Source organism: Gracilinanus agilis, chromosome 3 (assembly GCF_016433145.1).
Source record: "Gracilinanus agilis isolate LMUSP501 chromosome 3, AgileGrace, whole genome shotgun sequence".
NCBI classification, from domain to species: domain Eukaryota; kingdom Metazoa; phylum Chordata; class Mammalia; order Didelphimorphia; family Didelphidae; genus Gracilinanus; species Gracilinanus agilis.
The window spans coordinates 331,981,245-331,998,800 of record NC_058132.1 but is presented as its reverse complement, the minus strand read 5'-3'; the positions used below and the strand labels follow the sequence as shown (position 1 = coordinate 331,998,800).

General features: G+C 39.6%; 1 protein-coding gene across 1 annotated transcript; it reads left to right on the top strand.

Annotated features, from left to right (window-relative positions):
* Window positions 1-484: 484 nt before the first annotated feature.
* Window positions 485-2,266, top strand: LOC123239422 (T-complex protein 1 subunit zeta-like). Its single transcript, XM_044666693.1, is given in 1 exon segment — window positions 485-2,266. A coding segment is annotated over 1 exon segment (1,596 nt). The 3' UTR covers window positions 2,081-2,266.
* Window positions 2,267-17,556: the final 15,290 nt, after the last annotated feature.

Below are 17,556 nucleotides of genomic sequence, written 5' to 3'. Positions count from 1 at the left end.
ATTTTGGATTTTTTAATGCATTTTGCATAAGTTTATTTTTGTCAGATTGTGTTTTTTGTAAAAGCTTAGGCTACATTATGTTTTATTGTAACTTTTATACTTTTCTATTTTTATACATTACTCTAATATCTTTTAGATAAGATTATTTCTGTATTACCTTTGCATCATAGTTTTTTACAACTGTTTTTGAAAAAGTTTTGTATTTGCATTTTGAATTTTTTGAGTTTTATTGCATTCTTTTATATTTTGCAGTTTGTATTTGATTTCAGAGATTTTCTTGCTTGTTTTGTTTTGTAACTGCTTGCACTTTGTTTTGATCTTTGTAACAGTTTGTTGTAATTCCTTTTCCTTTCCCTAGTTTAAAATCCTTAGGTCTGGTCTCGCGGGTCCATGCGGAGCTGAGCTCATCTCGAGCCGCTTCAGTCGCGCTTTACTCCTCCTTTTCCTCTTCTTCCGCTGCCGCAGCCGCCGCCCCTCCGCTGCTATGTCGGCTGTGAAGGCGCTCAACCCCAAAGCCAAGGTGGCCCGAGCCCAGGCGGCGCTGGCCGTGAACATCAGTGCTGCCTGAGGGCTGCAGGACGTGCTGAGGACCAACCTGGGGCCTAAGGGCACCATGAAGATGCTCGTATCTGGCGCCGGAGACATCAAGCTCACTAAGGATGGCAATGTGCTGTTACACGAGATGCAAATTCAACACCCAACAGCCTCCTTGATAGCCAAAGTAGCTACAGCTCAGGATGACATTACTGGTGATGGCACTACTTCAAATGTTCTCATCATTGGAGAGCTGCTGAAACAGGCTGATCTCTACATCTCTGAAGGTCTACACCCCCGGATTATAACCGAAGGGTTTGAAGCTGCCAAGACAAAGGCACTTGAAGTCTTGGAACAAGTCAAAATCAGCAAGGAAATAGATAGAGAAATTCTCATAGATGTGGCCCGAACATCCCTGCGCACCAAAGTCAATGCTGACCTGGCTGACGTGCTGACTGAGGCAGTAGTAGACTCAATTTTGACTGTCAGAAAACCTGGTGAACCTGTTGATCTTTTCATGGTAGAGTTCATGGAGATGAAGCATAAATCAGAAACTGACACATCGTTGATTAGAGGACTGGTTTTGGACCATGGTGCCCGACACCCTGATATGAAGAAAAGAGTAGAAGACGCTTATATCCTTACGTGCAATGTGCCATTAGAATATGAAAACACAGAAGTGAATTCTGGATTTTTTTACAAGAGTGCAGAGGAGAGAGAAAAGCTAGTAAAAGCAGAAAGGAAATTCATTGAAGATAGAGTAAAGAAAATAGTAGAACTGAAAAGAAAAGTATGCGGTGATTCAGACAAAGGATTTGTTGTTATTAATCAAAAGGGAATTGACCCGTTTTCTCTAGATGCTCTTGCAAAAGAAGGTATAGTAGCCCTCCGCAGAGCAAAAAGAAGAAATATGGAAAGATTGACTCTTGCATGTGGTGGGATGGCTATGAATTCTCTTGAAGAGCTAAGTCCTGACTGTTTGGGACATGCAGGACTGGTCTATGAATATACCCTGGGAGAAGAAAAATTCACCTTCATTGAGAAATGGGTCAACCCTCGATCTGTCACGTTGTTGATCAAAGGACCAAATAAGCACACCCTTACCCAGATCAAGGATGCTGTAAGAGATGGTCTGCGTGCTGTCAAGAATGCTATTGAAGATGGCTGTGTAGTTCCTGGTGCAGGTGCAGTGGAAGTGGCCATAGCCGAAGCTCTCATTAAACATAAGCCCAATGTCAAGGGAAGGGCCCGTCTTGGAGTCCAAGCTTTTGCTGACGCTTTGCTCATTATTCCCAAGGTTCTTGCCCAGAACTCTGGTTTTGACCTTCAGGAAACATTAGTTAAGGTACAGGCTGAACATGCAGAATCTGGACAACTTGTTGGTGTCGATTTGAAGACAGGTGAGCCCATTATTGCGGCTGAAGCTGGCATTTGGGATAACTATTGTGTCAAGAAGCAGCTCCTTCACTCCTGCACTGTAATTGCCACCAATATTCTCCTGGTTGATGAGATCATGCGTGCTGGAATGTCATCTCTGAAAGGTTGAATTGGATCCTAGGTTTCCATTGTAATCAGCTGAATCATGATGGTCCCACAGGAAGAACCGCAAAGTGTATGTCTGGTGGCGGCCTTTATTCCCAGCCATCAAAGGATTTTCCAAAGAATAATTGTTTTTCTTATTGTTGCAGTAAACATGGCCTCTACGACTGAAATTATTGGCCCCCATTTAAAAGTGTACGGTCCTAAAATTGATTACAGTATTTATTTTTTTTNTAGACAGATATAGAAAGATGAATTGATAAATGAATGTTTCTATATCTATACACAAATATATATATATATACATTATATATATGTATATATACTAGAATATATAAACATTTATATGTATGTGTATATATATACATATATGCATATGTATATATATATATATACATATATATTCTAGAAAAATTGCAAAGAAGAAAATGCATCTAATTAAATGCTAAGATTTGCTCTGTTATCCAGGAGCTCAACACATCTTTTACCTCCCAGCTCAGTGCTAGAAACTTGTTTGATACTTAAGAAGAAATTGAAATTCATCTAGAATCTTGATGTGCAATAAGAAGTATAGTCATTACAGGAATAAGAGATTGAAATGACCTATTAAGTTATCTTGTCCATCTCCTATCAGCCCGGGATTGTTCCCTGAAGTGCTCTGTGCCATTCATTTTTAAATAACTACAGCAATGGGCTTTCTATCACAGTACTCCTCATGAGAGCTGATACTAATAAACTTCATTCCTTGGAAATGGTCCCCAAGATTCATCCTAATTTCTCGGTTTCATATACTACTCCTTGTACCATCCTTAATGATTCCTACAACTTTTGCAGATTTCACTCTATTGGGCACTTAGCAATAGTTTGTGGCTTCATATCATATATATTCCTTTGTTATCATATAGATTGGTTGATTGTTTTATTTGATATTAGCTAAGTGCTTATGGAGTGTTGGAGATTCTCAGGACATACTGAAAGCTAGTCAGTAACTAGGTTTACATTCTGCAAAATGTCAGCCAAACAAGGGGTTAAAGTACAGCATGGATTTAGATTAGGTATCAGCACAACTGAGGCTGTTCTGAGACTGGCTAGAATAGATAACATATTCTTTTAGACTTAAAAATCTTAGAGGTTATCTGGTCCAAATCCTTCATTTTACAAATGAGGCAAAAAGACAATATAAGAGAAACTTTAAATGATTGTTAGGCAAGAAGTAATCAAGAAATTCAGATGAGACTGCCTCAAGTCATGAATTACTCATCACTGACAGATATTCAAGCAGAAGCTAGACAAGATATTATAGAAGAAATTCAAACTTCAGGTCAAGATTGTGCCATGTGATCTTTCAAATCTAAGATTCTATGATAAATACTTACATTCTCCAATTCAAGAGAAGAAAGAGAGGAGTAGGGAAAGGAGGAGGAAGAGGAAAACAGAAGAAGGAGGGAGGTATTGTAGCTCCAATGGTAAGGGAAGGTTTTATCTATATGTGCTAAATGAGGAAGTCAATTCAGTCTATTTAAATGATTAATCAGTGTTATAGCTTTCCTTGTATTGTGTTTTGCAGTGCAAAAACATCATTCTAATGAGCTGCTTGAATGAAATGACTAACTTTAGTCAAAATGAGAGATGGGAAGGACACTGAGATGATAGACAGATTGACAACTCTGTCTCAATTCTGTGCATAGTGGTATATAACCATTCTTACTTGGTAGAGTGATTTGTAGTATTGCTTTCAAAAGCAAACAAGACTCCAGCATGCTAACTAGTTAAATGGTCCACAAGTATTCAATACCCCTTTTTCTTAGAAGCACAAATGGCCTTTTATCAATAAAGATTAAGGAGTGCCAGGTATGTGATGTACTTAGATGGCTGGGACCTATTGCCAAGACTGGTTCAGTGTGTATCTTACCCTATCCTGACAAAAGCACATAACCCAGTGAGCTTCATTTCTGATATATGATTATTAGATCTGTTCTCTATTATAAAAAAAAAATTCCTGGTAAGTATAGGCCATAATGTTCCATTAAGTCTCTGCCTTTTGTGCATACCTGATGCTACTACCAATTAGATGGAATGGCATGTGACTTTGGCAAAACATTAAGATGATAGTTAAGTTTAATTATATCTAGAAATTATAAAAAGGGTATTCTAACCACTCTAATTAACATAACAACTGAGATGTTCTATACCTTGATACCATCCCTTGGGAATGCTTCTAACATTGAGTTACAGAATCAATCAAATGTGCAAACTGTGTATGAACAACTCCTAGACACCTTTACTTAATCAATTAATCAATCAAAAGTCTATACTTTGCTTGAGTAGTAAGGTGCTTCAGTTATTTTATGAAATCTGATTTTTAAATGTATGGAGATCAATTGAAAGAAATAGACAGACCTCTAAGCTCATGTGTATCAGAGGAGATCCATCAGGAGCATTTCAACAACTCCTGCAAGAGTCAAACTTCACAAGTACTTCCTAAAGGCAACACCCTTTTGCCTATAGCAGAATGCAACATGTTCAGAGGGCAGGTGATCTCAGAGACTATTACACTTCCCTCACTTCCCTGTGCTGGTTGACCATATCAGGAAAGAGACTGGACCAATAAAAACAATGCATCCAACTGGGACTTGAGAGAGGACAAACTAGATCCACTGAGGAAAGGCATCTTCACTGAGTTTGACCTATTTGGAGTTGAGGATGCAAAGCTTCAAGTATCCATAAAGTTCCCAGATTTCAGAAAGAGCAAAGAGCTATATACAACTCAGCAGAATTTCCTGAGGATTCCATGAAGGGAGAGACAAGGACTTCCATCTAGCCAAAGGCAATGATTACCCCTTTTCCACATATGCTACCTAAACTTGAGCACATTTTCCCCTAGAATCTGTATGAATGTGTATCTCAGTGTTTTGTCCCAATAGTCCCTTAGAAAATACCCATTTCTAAAAATTAAATAATTTCATCTGGCTGATATTTGATGAGAAATGTACCACAAAGTACTAGAGGATCCCTAACATTTTACAGTTTTCCTTAGAATCACAAAAGAAAACTAGTAAGCAAGTGTCTGGAGAATAAACCTGCCCATGTGAATGGTGATAGAGGATTGGGCCCAGAAGAGATACTATAAAAGGAAAAACTGAAATGAGGTTTCTGTACATGAACACAAAGAACAATCAATGGACTGGATTTAATAAGATACAATTTGTTAGGGATAAATGTCTTACCCTTGGATTAAAAAAAATCAATTTCACAAGTACAAAGATGGAGAAATCCGGGTTAGAAAGCAAATTGTCCCAAAAGGATCTAAAGCTTTTAGTGGACTGCTAATTCATTATGAGCCAATAGCCTCCCCTTGTAATCAACAGCCAATGAGTTGTATTGAAAGGCATAGCTTCAAGGAATAAGGAGGTGAGAGTCTTGACATACTGTGACCTAGTAAAACCAAATCTGGAAGATAGAGTTGAGGTCTGAATACCACATTTAAGAAAGGACATTGATAAAGTGCACACCTGCTGCAAGTAGACAACCAGAATCACAAAAGGTAACAGCCTATTCCATATAATCAATGACTTGAAGGAATCAAAGATCTTTATTATGGAAAAAGATTCATGAGGAAATGATGGCTATTTTAAAGTACTTGAAGGACTACCATGTGGAAAAAGGATTAGACCTGTTCTTTTTTGTTTGTCAGAAGTCAGAACTAGAAATGAGTAGAAATGACAAAGAAATATAATTAGTCTTTTTAGTGGGAAAATTTTCCTAACAATTAGAATTATATATAAGTGAAAAAGGCTGCTTTAAGTCCCTTCCCTGGGGGTGTCTAAGCAAAAGTGTGATGTAATACACATTCTTTTCTAGTGCTAAGTTGAACTTGAGGGTCACTAATGTCCCTTCTAATTCTGGAATTCTGTAATTCGATGTTTCTGTGATTAAAAATTTAGTAGTCAGTCAATAAATGAAGTATGTGCATTTAGCGAGTACCTACTAATTGTCAGGCACTATACTAAGTACTGGGGATATGAAAAAAAGGCAAAAGCTATTCCCTGCTCAAGGAGTTTGCAGTCTAATGGAGGAAACAAAAAGCAAACTATGTTAAAATGATATTGATGCAGGATAAATTGAAAATAATCTTAGAGGAAAGTCTTTAACCTTAAAAGAGATTCAGAAAGGCTTCTTATACCAGGCAGGACTTTAGATGGAACTTGAAAGAAGCCAAGAGTTGGAGACAAGGAGCAAGAGAATTCCAGGCATGGGAGACAGCCGGTGAAAATGTAGTCAGGAAATGGAATAATTTGTTCGAGGAACAGCAAAAAAGGCTAGTGCCACTGGATCACGGAGCATGGATGGAATAAGGTATAAAAAAGGACTAGAAAGGTAGAAAGGGGCCAGTTTGTGAAGGGCTTTTTTTCATTGAAGTGATAGATAGTCCCTGGATTTTGTTGAAGAGGAAGGCGACATGTTCAGACCTGCAATGTAAAAAGATTGATTTGACAGTTTAATGGAGAATGGATTGTAATGGGGAGACACTTGAGCTAGGAAGATGAACCAATAGGCTATTGTAATAATCTAAAAATGAAGAGATGAGAAACCACACCAAAGTGATAGGTTTTGGGGAAGGGTGACAAGAAAGAATGAGAAGTTGCGGGTGACACACTAAGTGTCATTCTTGTGGGGGGATTGTGATACCCTCTGGAAGTCAGTAAGAATGGAGGATTTGGCAGCAAAAGATAATGAGTTCAAATCTAGACAAGTTGAATTTAAGATATCTCTGAGATTTCTAATTAGAGGTGTACAGCAGATAGTTAGCAAGACTAGACAAACAGACCTGAGAATCATTGGTACAGAAATCATAATTGAATCTGTGGGAGTCAATAAGAACATCAAGTGAAATAGTACTGAGGGAGAAGAGAAGAAGACCCAAGAACAAACGCTGTGAGACATCCACCTACTAGATATTACCTTGATGAAGATCCAGCAAAGGAGATTGAAAGGAGTATTCAGACAGATTGGAAGAGAATGAAGAGATTAGTACCTTCAAACCCTAGAGGGGTAAGAATATAAAGGAGATGAAGGTGACTGACAATCTCAAAGGCTACAAAAAGTCATAAAGCATAAAGATTGAGAAAAGGCCATTACAGAAATATGATCCCTATAATATATATGAAGTCATGCAAAATGTATTTCCACATTAGCAATGTTACAGAAAAAAAGTCAAGAAAAACTAAAAGTGAAAAAAACGCTTCCAAAAAAATAGAAGGAGGTTATTAGATTTGGCATTTGAAAGATTATTGATACTTTGGGAAAAGCAATTTAAGTTGAAGAATAAGGTTAGAATCTAGGCTGTAAAGAGTTAAGACAGTGAAAAAGAAAGAATGTAAAACCTCCACTGCAGAAAGCCTTCTCCAGGACTTTAACCACAAAAAGGAAGAGAGATGTGTGATAATAAATAAAGGGATGAGTGAATCAAGTTGGAGTTTTTTGAGTATAAGAAATACATGGGCAGCTTTGTAGGCAATAGGGAAGCAGGCAATAGTCAAGGAGAGATTAGAGATAGTAGGATTGAGATGGGAGCATTATGGATTGGGATTACTTTTGTGTGTGTGTGTGTGTGTGTTTGATGTGGGTGAAAGGAGGATGAGGATAGGAGAAGTAAGGGAAAAGAAGGTAAGGAAGGAAGCTGGAAGGGAATAGGAAGGAAGGTAGCAGGGGTAACCCCAACCCTGATGGGGAGAAGAAGGAGGAAGGAAGAAGATTAGGAGGAGAAAGGAAGGGAAAAGGAAGGTAGGGAAGGTAGGTAGCTAGGGTATCCCCCAGGCCCAGTGGGAAATTAACCCCAGCCCTTTGGAGTTCAACAAAATCAGGCTATACTTTAGGGATAGAATAAGCTGGATTTATTTAGGTTAGGAAAAGGAAAAGGTCTGGTGATGCTAGGAGGTAGATCACAGACAGCTATGTCAGGACCAAGGCTTTCTGGGGAAAAAGGGCTCTCCTAGGTTCGGGGAAAAGTTACTTCTCCAAAAAAGGTGCCAAAATGCCAGCACCACTCTCTTATACTTTCTTAGACACTTCCCACAAAGGAAGTGGGATGTGTCTGAGGACGTTGTGGTAGGGAGTCCTGGGAAATGTAGTCTCCTAGGGTCCTGGACATTCCAAAATGCACAGTGTGTGTGTATGTGTGTGTGTGTGTGTGTGTGTGTGTGTGTGTGTGTGTGTGTGTGTATAATAAGAATGAAGAACTACCTCTTCATAGGAGTCAGGAATGAAGGAGAAAATGATGGTAGAAGAAATATGGATGATATGAAATGAGTAGAAGAGGAGAAGTGAGGCTCCCAACAAAGGGTCTCAAGGTTATGAGTGAAATAGGAGAAAAGGTTTTCAGCTGAGAGAATAGGAGAGTCAGAACTCTTATAAGGAGGAAAGTGAAGGGTTAAATTTTTGTGTATAACTATAAGAAAATGCTGTAATAAGAGTAAATAATTCAGGTCAACCCACAAGGCTGGAAAACACCCAAAGAAGGAAATAGAGTTGCCGATAACTTCAGGGTTGTTTGTTCAAGAGACCTCTGGGTGGTCTCAAAAACAGAATGTCTTCAGGATAAGAAAAAGGACTTGCGTCAATGTTATGTCAACTGGGGAATAATGTTTGGTAAAAAGAAGAAGCCAGAGTTGTTTGATCAAGGATATAAAAATTGGAGCAATTTAGAGAGATTCTCGTAGTGTCTTGTGTGGCTACCTGCATACATGTAGCTAGCCTACATGCAAGCATTCTGGCTACCACATGAGACAATCAATAAACTTCTCATTAACTTGAGATAATTTCTGCCTCCTGAATTTTATGGCCTAACAAATGAAAAGCTGTTGTGGTAAGTGGGGCAGTAAGTCAGGTAGGATTACCCTTGTTGCAGTCATTAACATAAATTTGTAATGGATCCAGTCAGCACAATTTTGTGATTTCCTCCAGCTTTGTTCAGCAGTAGATGAGTAGGAGCTCAGGTAGGGAATGGGAGAAGTAATCCAAGGGTGAATCCAAGGGTACAAGAGACCACAGTAGGAAGGATTGAGAACCAAGCCTAGAGATCAGATAGATGTCTTGGAGTTCATATCTGGCCTCAGGCACTTCCTATGGGCAAATCACATAACCCCCACTGGCTAGCCCTTTTCACTCTTCTGCCTTGGAACCAATCCATGATATTAAGACAGAAGAGAAGGGTTTGGGGTTTGGGGTTTTTAAAAAGAGGACATTGTATAACTGAACTGATTCCCAGAGGCAAGATGGGAAAAGGAAGAAAATTTAGCACAGGTGATAAATCTGGGAAAGAACTGAGGGATAGAGGGATTGAAAGTTATGAGAATGAAGAGCAGGATTCAGGATTGCAAAGCAAAGAGAGAAGTAGAATGACAGCAGAAAAATCAGATAAGGGAGTGGTACATTTCTGTGTGAAGGCAAGATCAAGTAGCCTTGAATAAAATAAAGAGCTTTGGGCATAATGAAATACTTTTAAATATACATAACACACAAAATACATTATATATAATACAAATACACAAAACACTTTTTAAATGGCTTCTTAAAAGGAGTTTTTCAACTTTTTTGAATATTTTAGATTCTAGACCCTAAAGAAATAAGCACTTTGGCAGCTGAGGAGAAGAGACTGGAGTGGGGAAAGATTAGAGACAGGGAGATGAACCAAGGCCCTCAGACCACCCTTTCCCAGCCTCTTCATGCCGTCTACCCCAGTCCCTTTCCATTAAGATGACTGTTTTTCCCCTTGGGGCAGGGAGGGGTAGCTAGGTGGGATAGAGGATAGAGGGATGGGCCTGGAGTCAGGAAGATTCATTTCACTGAGTTCAAATCTGGCCTCAGACACTTTCTAGCTATGTGACCCTGGAAAAATCACTTCACCCTGTTTGTCCTCAATTTCCTCATCTGTCAAATGAACTGCCGAGAAAATCTTAAAAGGGGCACCAAGAGTGGGACATAACTGAGAAATGACTGAACAATCTAGTACAAGCATCTATGTTTGCATATAGTTTCCCCCATTAGAATGTGAGCTCCTTGAGGATAGTAAGTGTTTTTGCCTTTCTTTGTCAGCTTAGCATAGTTCCTAGTATATGGTAAGTATTTAATAAATCATTCCTGGGGCAGCTGGGTGGCTTAGTGGATTAAGAGCCAGGCTCAGAGACTAGAGACCGGGTTCAAATCTGGCCTCAGACACTTCCTAGCTGTGTGACCTTAGACAAGTCACTTAACCCCTATTGCCTACCCGAAACCATTCTTCTACCTTGGAACTAATACATAGTATTAATTCTAAGAAGGTAAGAGTTTTAATAAAGAAATTATTGCTGATTGACTCACCGTATTTTCTTCTTTTTGTTTTTCATATTCCCTTTCACGCATCTAATTTCATTTCTAATCCTTTTCCAGTTCCTCTATTCAGAGCCAATGGCCTTCATTCTTTTTTTTTTTTTTTTTTTTTGTGGCCTTCATTCTTTATGCCTCTTTGCATCTTCTCCTTTCTCCAATCCCCTCATCTTTGCTGCTTTTCTGCTCCTCTCCTCATTTTAAGTACAAGCAGAAACAAATTATTTATGAAGGGCCTTAATTTACAATGCATTCATGATGCCTTGGAAGACACAGATAATTTATTTAATGAGTAAAGGCACGATAATTCACAGAAGATGATTCCAGTCAGAAAATTAGTTTCATTAATTTGCTGTAAACCCTCTGCCTTGATTTAGTGCACCAGGAGCAACTAAGACCCAGGCATCTTTGCCTTGGCATTTCTGTTCATCATTCCTAAATCAGGTTGCAGGTGTTGTTTCTTCACAGTCAGAAACGTGCCTGCCTGGTACACATCTACCTGAGCCCACACCATGACTGATACTCAGAGACCAGAGGCTCGTATGTGCTCCCCAGGACAATTTCTTTTGATCTACCTTTTCAGGCAGTAGCCCAACAGTTAGGAGGACAAGCAAGTAAAATTTGGACCATTTTGTACATTTTATGCCATGAGGTATAAAAAAGTATACAAAGGTATTTTATATCATGAGGTATATAAAAGGTATACAAATTTTATATTTAAACACTTAGGTTATGAATATAAATATAAAGGTATACATATTTTATATCATGAGGTATATAAAAAAGGCAGCATCACAAAACACACACACACACACACACACACACACACACACACGCCTATAACACTTTCATTGGCAATCACTGGAGACCATTTGCAAATTCCTACCTGTTCACATTCTCTAGGCAGGGGGGAATCTGGTTTGAGAAAATTAACAGGAACAGAAAATGCCCTGCTGCCATAAATACTTAGTGAGAGAAATCTCAGACCAGCTCTATAACATTGCTACTTTAAAGTTGGCAGAGATATAAGTGGGAATATTTCTATTTGAGATCATTACTATAAACTAGACCGCACTAAGGTGTGCTCTCAATTGACAGAGAAGGAGAGAGAAGAAAGGATTAAGGCAGGATAGGAGGCCACATCAGTCTTTTATCTGGTAGCTTTCTATTTAAACTTTTCTTGCTGTGGAGATTCTGAGTTCTGATGTTTCTTTGCTGCTGAAGGATTGTAAGTGCTGTCCATTCCAGCTACCATGTTCCAGGTGACCCTACCTGTTTTAGGTCTAAAAGAATGCAATAATGAGATACTAACATTTCCCTTAATGACCAACTGCTCCAGGGAACCTTCCCTAACAAAATGGAAAGAGTACTGGACTTGGAAACTGACAACTTGAGTTCAAAACCCACCTCAGTTATTTCTACCACCTGTATTGACTTCCTCCGGTTCTTTCCTCTAAATTTCCTCTAAATTTCTCCATCTTATGAACTAATGTAATCTTAGGCTGTATTTCAAAGGAGGAATGTTATGAAGGACTAGGGACTGGAGTCCTTTTGTGCTCTGCCATAACCAGAATACACCTGGAATATCATATTCCATTTTGAGTTCAATAATTTAGAAAGGACCTTGATTAACTGGAGTGGGTGCAGAGGAGGGTACCAGGATGACAAATGGTCCCAGGACCATCAATCAACAAGTATTATGTGCCAGATCCTGTGAGTAGAAATAAAAACTGAACTGGTCTCTACATTATGGAGCAACTCAGAGTTACAGTGAAGAGAGGGGCGGATCTGGAGTTAGGAAGACCCAAGTTTGTATCTTCCCTCATGTACATTATATGACTCTGAGCAGTCACTTTACCTCTCTCAGACTCAGTTTTCTCATCAGTAAAATGAGGGTAAAAAATAGCTCCTAACTCAAAAAGCTATGGTGAAGATCAGCCAAAATAAGGGATATAAAGTACTTTGCCAACTTTTGTTGTGTACAGATGTAAAGCATGGAATCCCTGCAAAGGTACAGGGATAGCCTCACCCAGAATTTCAGGGGACCCCCCTGGAGAACTTTGGGTGAATGGCAGTTGAGAAGGGTTGGAGACAGTTAATTTGTGGGAGTGGATGTGAGCAGACACTCTGCTTGCTACTCCTGACTTGGGGTTTCTCCTGAGGTGGCCATTGTAGCTTAAGCCAGTGGTTTCTACTCATAGGGTTAGCCTGTTTGTTATTACTATTCTTCATTAATATAATTATATAATTACTTAGTGATTAGAGAGTAAGATATTTATCAATAGCAAGAGAGCCAGTTTCAGTTAAGTGCTTCATCCCTTCTTGAGAAGAGGGGGAAGGGCAGCATCTACTTAGCAGTTCAGGGTTTCCTCTCATCCTAAAACCTTCATTAACTTCTCTAATTTTCCTTGTTAATTCCTAATATAACTTCTTATCTTCAAATCTGTGCCTGATAATTATTTGGGAAGATACTCACAACTCAGTCTGTACATTTGGTTTGAATCCTGTTGGCTGCCAGTTTAAGAAGATCTCCTTTGTCCTCAACTGTTAGATAACTAATTTCTATACACTCATCATACTGACCTGTGAGGAATATAAATTGAAGAAAAGGAACATCAATTGGGGTTTCAGCCATAACTGAAACTTACCAGAAGAATCTTATTCCTGTCTTCATTACCAACTGAAGCAGAAGCAGTTAGAGGGGGAGGAGTTTGAAAGCCAGGAGTGTCTAGCCCCCTCCTTTCCTCAACTGAAGCCTGTCAATCTCTGGCTCTTGACCTAAAGCTTTATTTGGCCCTGACACATTTATCTGCTTCTCCAAACTATCTGTTATTATCATCATAACAGTTTTGGCCAGCCAGCCTAGGATTTGTAATATAGGACCTAGTGGAGAAGAGATAAGATGGCCAACATGTTAAATAGAGCAATCGTTACCTTGGGGTGCTCTGCTGTTTTAATTTATGGGATTTGGTAAACCTGTGCTACATTTTGGTTTGTCACTGTTCCCCAATTTTTTAGGTCAATAATAGAATTTTATGACACTTATCTGTGGCTAACAATTACAGTTGGAGAGGCATTGGCTTATGTACCAACAGGCATAGCCATGACTGCCACTGGCTATGGGGCCCTAATGATTTTAAGAAAGATCCTGGCTTTTACTTTTGGAAACACTAAAGTTACTGGCCCGGCTATGGAAAAGATGTTGGAGAATATGAAAACACTAATAGAAATTAACAAACAAATAAGGGAAGGGAAAGAACTTGATGCTAGGACAATTATGCAGCTGGAAATCATAGAAAGCACGATCACAACAAAGAAAGGGGGTGAAAAACAACAAGAGATTAAAAAGGACAACCCAGAAAAGCAAGAAGTTGCAGGGGCAGAGGCAGCTCCTGTAACAATACTTCCTATTACAGACAGAACAATAGTACAACTGGATGCTGGGATTATACATGTTAAAGGCTATAAACCATTTACTGGAGGGGATCTAGAGATTTTAAAAAGGAGGGTCCCCCAGTTCTTCGTAAATCCACATAAGGCGATAAAAGAATTCAAATGGGCAGTCAGGCTGTATAATCCTAATTTTGAAGATGTGGAACTCTTATTAACAGAACTATTTACCCCAAGTGAAAAAGCAAAATTTCTTGCAGAAACAAGGAACAATCCCAACCTAGCATCATGGCCTGAGCAACATCAAGATCTAGAGCTGTCATCTCATGCAAACATGACATATCTTAGGAGATGCAGGGAAGACTTGGCAGAGGCGATGAGACTTCATGCTAAATGATCAAATGCATGGGGCTCATTTGAAAAGTTAAAGCAAGGGGGAGGAAGAACATCCGAGCTTATACCTAGACAGACTGCTGGAAGCTGGAGAGACTATTCTAGGGTTCAGCGACATGACTGCTGAAGACAACATTCAGCATATCAGGAGGCAATTTGTGAAAGAGAGTCAAAATTACATTCAAACATATTTTAGACTGCATTGCCCACAATGGGAGACCATGCCCATTGAGGAATTGAGAAAGACAGCAGCTTATGTCCATGACTCAAAAGATAGTGACTCTAAAACATCTAGAAACTCTGAAAAAGATCGAGAGATTGCTGAGCTTAAAAAGCAATTGAGGGAAGCTCAGAAGGCCAGGGAGGTGGAAGAAATAAAAAATATGGCTCTGATGTCCACCAATCAGAGGAGCCAAAGAAGGCCTAGACAATCTAGTGGCAGTGTTAACAAAATTAAGAGATGTTTCCTTTGTTCAAAAATTGGCCACGTGGTACGAGATTGTAGATATAAGTCTCAGATTAACTTTGGAAACAGGAATAATAACAATAACAACAGGAGGAATACATACTATAATTCCAAATACAATAATAACGCCAACAATAATAACAACAGGGACAACAATAGTAGATACAGTGATAAGGCGAAGGCTAGATGTTGTGACCATGACTGTGCCAAGTTTAGTACGTCCCCAAGCTTGTCAAAAATGGAAGAATACCTGTCCCAAGGTGCTAGACCTCGTACATTATGAGCCAAGGAAGCAGCCTTAGAGAAAACAGTTGTTGCAAGAAAAGAGAAAGGCAGTGATAATGATGTAGCAAAGGAATGTGAGAAGAATAAAATAGGTGCAGAAGATATTATGAATTATGGGTTGGAGGAGGTAACACAAAGTTACAAAGATATGACTGGGGAGGAGTTGCAAATGGAGGAAGATATAATAGAAATTAAGGAGAGAATTTATGGGAAAGGAAACAGTGATATGGGGTACAGTGACAGAAAACCAGGCATATCTGCACAAGTTCTTGATAAAAGCTTGAAGAAAGTAGCATTCCTTGATTCTCACTATGGGGGGACAGAACCATTCTGTAGTAAGACTGTGGATCATTTACATGTATAGCAAAGCCAAACGGCAAGGGCAATGAATATAGACAAGTGTTCTAATGGGGATCTCTTGGAAATGGACAGTGTCAACAAGGGAGATGGGCTCCTACAGACCATTGAGAAGGAAAGTGCTGAATTCTCAGACACAGGCACTACCTCTTCTCTATCACCAACTAGGGAAGCTGGAAGGGAAAGTGAAAAGTCTAGTATCTACAAGTCTAGAGGAATTTTAAAGCTAGATCCTGGAGCTAGAGAATTTGTACCAAGCCTACTTCAGGGTCAAGTGCATGAAGATGTAGCATACTTTCAAGCCTGTGATACTCCAAAGAGAGCTGCCTTTGGAGTAGATTCTGAGTTAATGCATTCAGTTCCATAAATGTCAGTAGCTAAGAGAGGAACAAAATGACATCAATAGGGGGAAAGGAAGAATCTACAACACTGACTTTGTTTCCTATGCAAAATACATCTAGAGTTAAGTTTCCTGTTACTGACATGGAGTCTAGGGAGCAAATACAAGAAGAAAGCATAGACTCACAGGATTGGGATGTAGACATGAACCACGAGCACATTCCCAACTCTGTAGAATTTCCTTTAATGCAGAGGAATACCTCTCCTGAATCTAACTTTGCTAAAGTCCAGCAAAGCATGTTCAGTGAAGAGAAGGACACTCTACCTTACTCATGGTCTGGGAAAACAGATACATTTTGACACTGATAGGCCCATGAACAGTCCAGGGATGCCAATTCAGGCACTGGAAGTCCAGCAAGCCATTTTTGAAGGAGACTTACCATCATTACACTCACAGAATCCTGAGCCAGCACAGACAGAAGTCCTAGAACAAGATCGATGGGATTTGGGGGACATAGAGATAAAAACACCTTTGGTACCTGTTGATCAGACAGCTAAAGACAGGGAACCTTTGGTTATGGTGACAATAGGAGATCAAATCTATCCTGCTCTTATTGATACTGGAGCAACCCAGTCTGTGTTGACATCAGCACCAGAAAATTGTGCACTAATGGGGTCTGTGAGAGTAAAAGGAGCTACTGGGCAAATGGAGTTGGTGCCCAAGCTAAGATCTAAGATGTTGAAAATAGGCTCAATGACTTTAGACCTTGTATGAGAGCAATTGCAGCTGTAGCCCTAATGGTTAAGAAAACTTCAGATCTGGTTTTGGGATGCAGGATTATGCTGTACTCTCCTCATCAAATAGATACCATCTTGAAGAACAGCAACCTGCAAGCGTTTACTTCCCAGCGCTTATCCCATTATCAAATTGTGTTGCTGGGCAATGAGAACCTAACTTTCCATCTTTGTAAGGAGATCAACCCAGCTACACTAATGCCAGACTTACCATTAGAAGGAGAACCCATCCATAGCTGTGCAGAAACCTTGGAAATGGTTCAGAAAACGAGAGATGACCTGACTGATATTCCTTTGGTCTCTCCCAATGTCACTTTGTTTATCGATGGTTCTGCATTTGTGGTAGATGGAGAACGGTATACAGGTGTGGCTGTAGTAACTCAAGATGAGACTTTATGGTATGCAGCTCTACCTAAGTCCATGAGTGCTTAAGGGGCTGAAATCCTGAGTCTCACCAGAGCTTTAGAAATTGGCCAGGGTCAAAGGTTGAACGTTTGGACCTATAGTAAATATGCATTTAATGTAGTACATTGTACAGGCCAAATCTGGAAATATAGGGGATATATAACAGCTGGTGGGAAGGAGAAAGCCTATGGGAGCCTTATAAACCAACTCCTGAAAGCTGTCCAGTTACCTAAAGAAGTGGCAGTAATGCATTGCAGGTCACATCAAAAGGGTTCAGATGAAGTCTCATTAGGAAACAGGAGGGCAGATGTAAACGCAAAATTTGGAGCCCGTTTCGGCCCGGTCCATGTGCTGAACTTCTCCTTGGTGGAAGAAGCAGATCTAAAACAGGCATACTCCCCGAGGGAAGTGAAGCACTGGGTAGAAAATCTGGGGGCCAAATTAGTGAGAGGTGTATGGTTTTCTAGTGAGGACAAATCCATTCTTCCAAGATCTTTGTATAATACCCTATGTAATGCATTGCATGTAAAAGGCCATTATGGGACCCAAGCCTTGGTGGATGGTATTCGAAGGCACTGGACAGCTCCTGGTATATCCACTTGTGCAATTAGAACATGCCAAAAATGCAAGGTTTGCTTGCAATATAATCAGGGCGTGACCAGAATTAAGGGACTAGGAGGCAGACAATT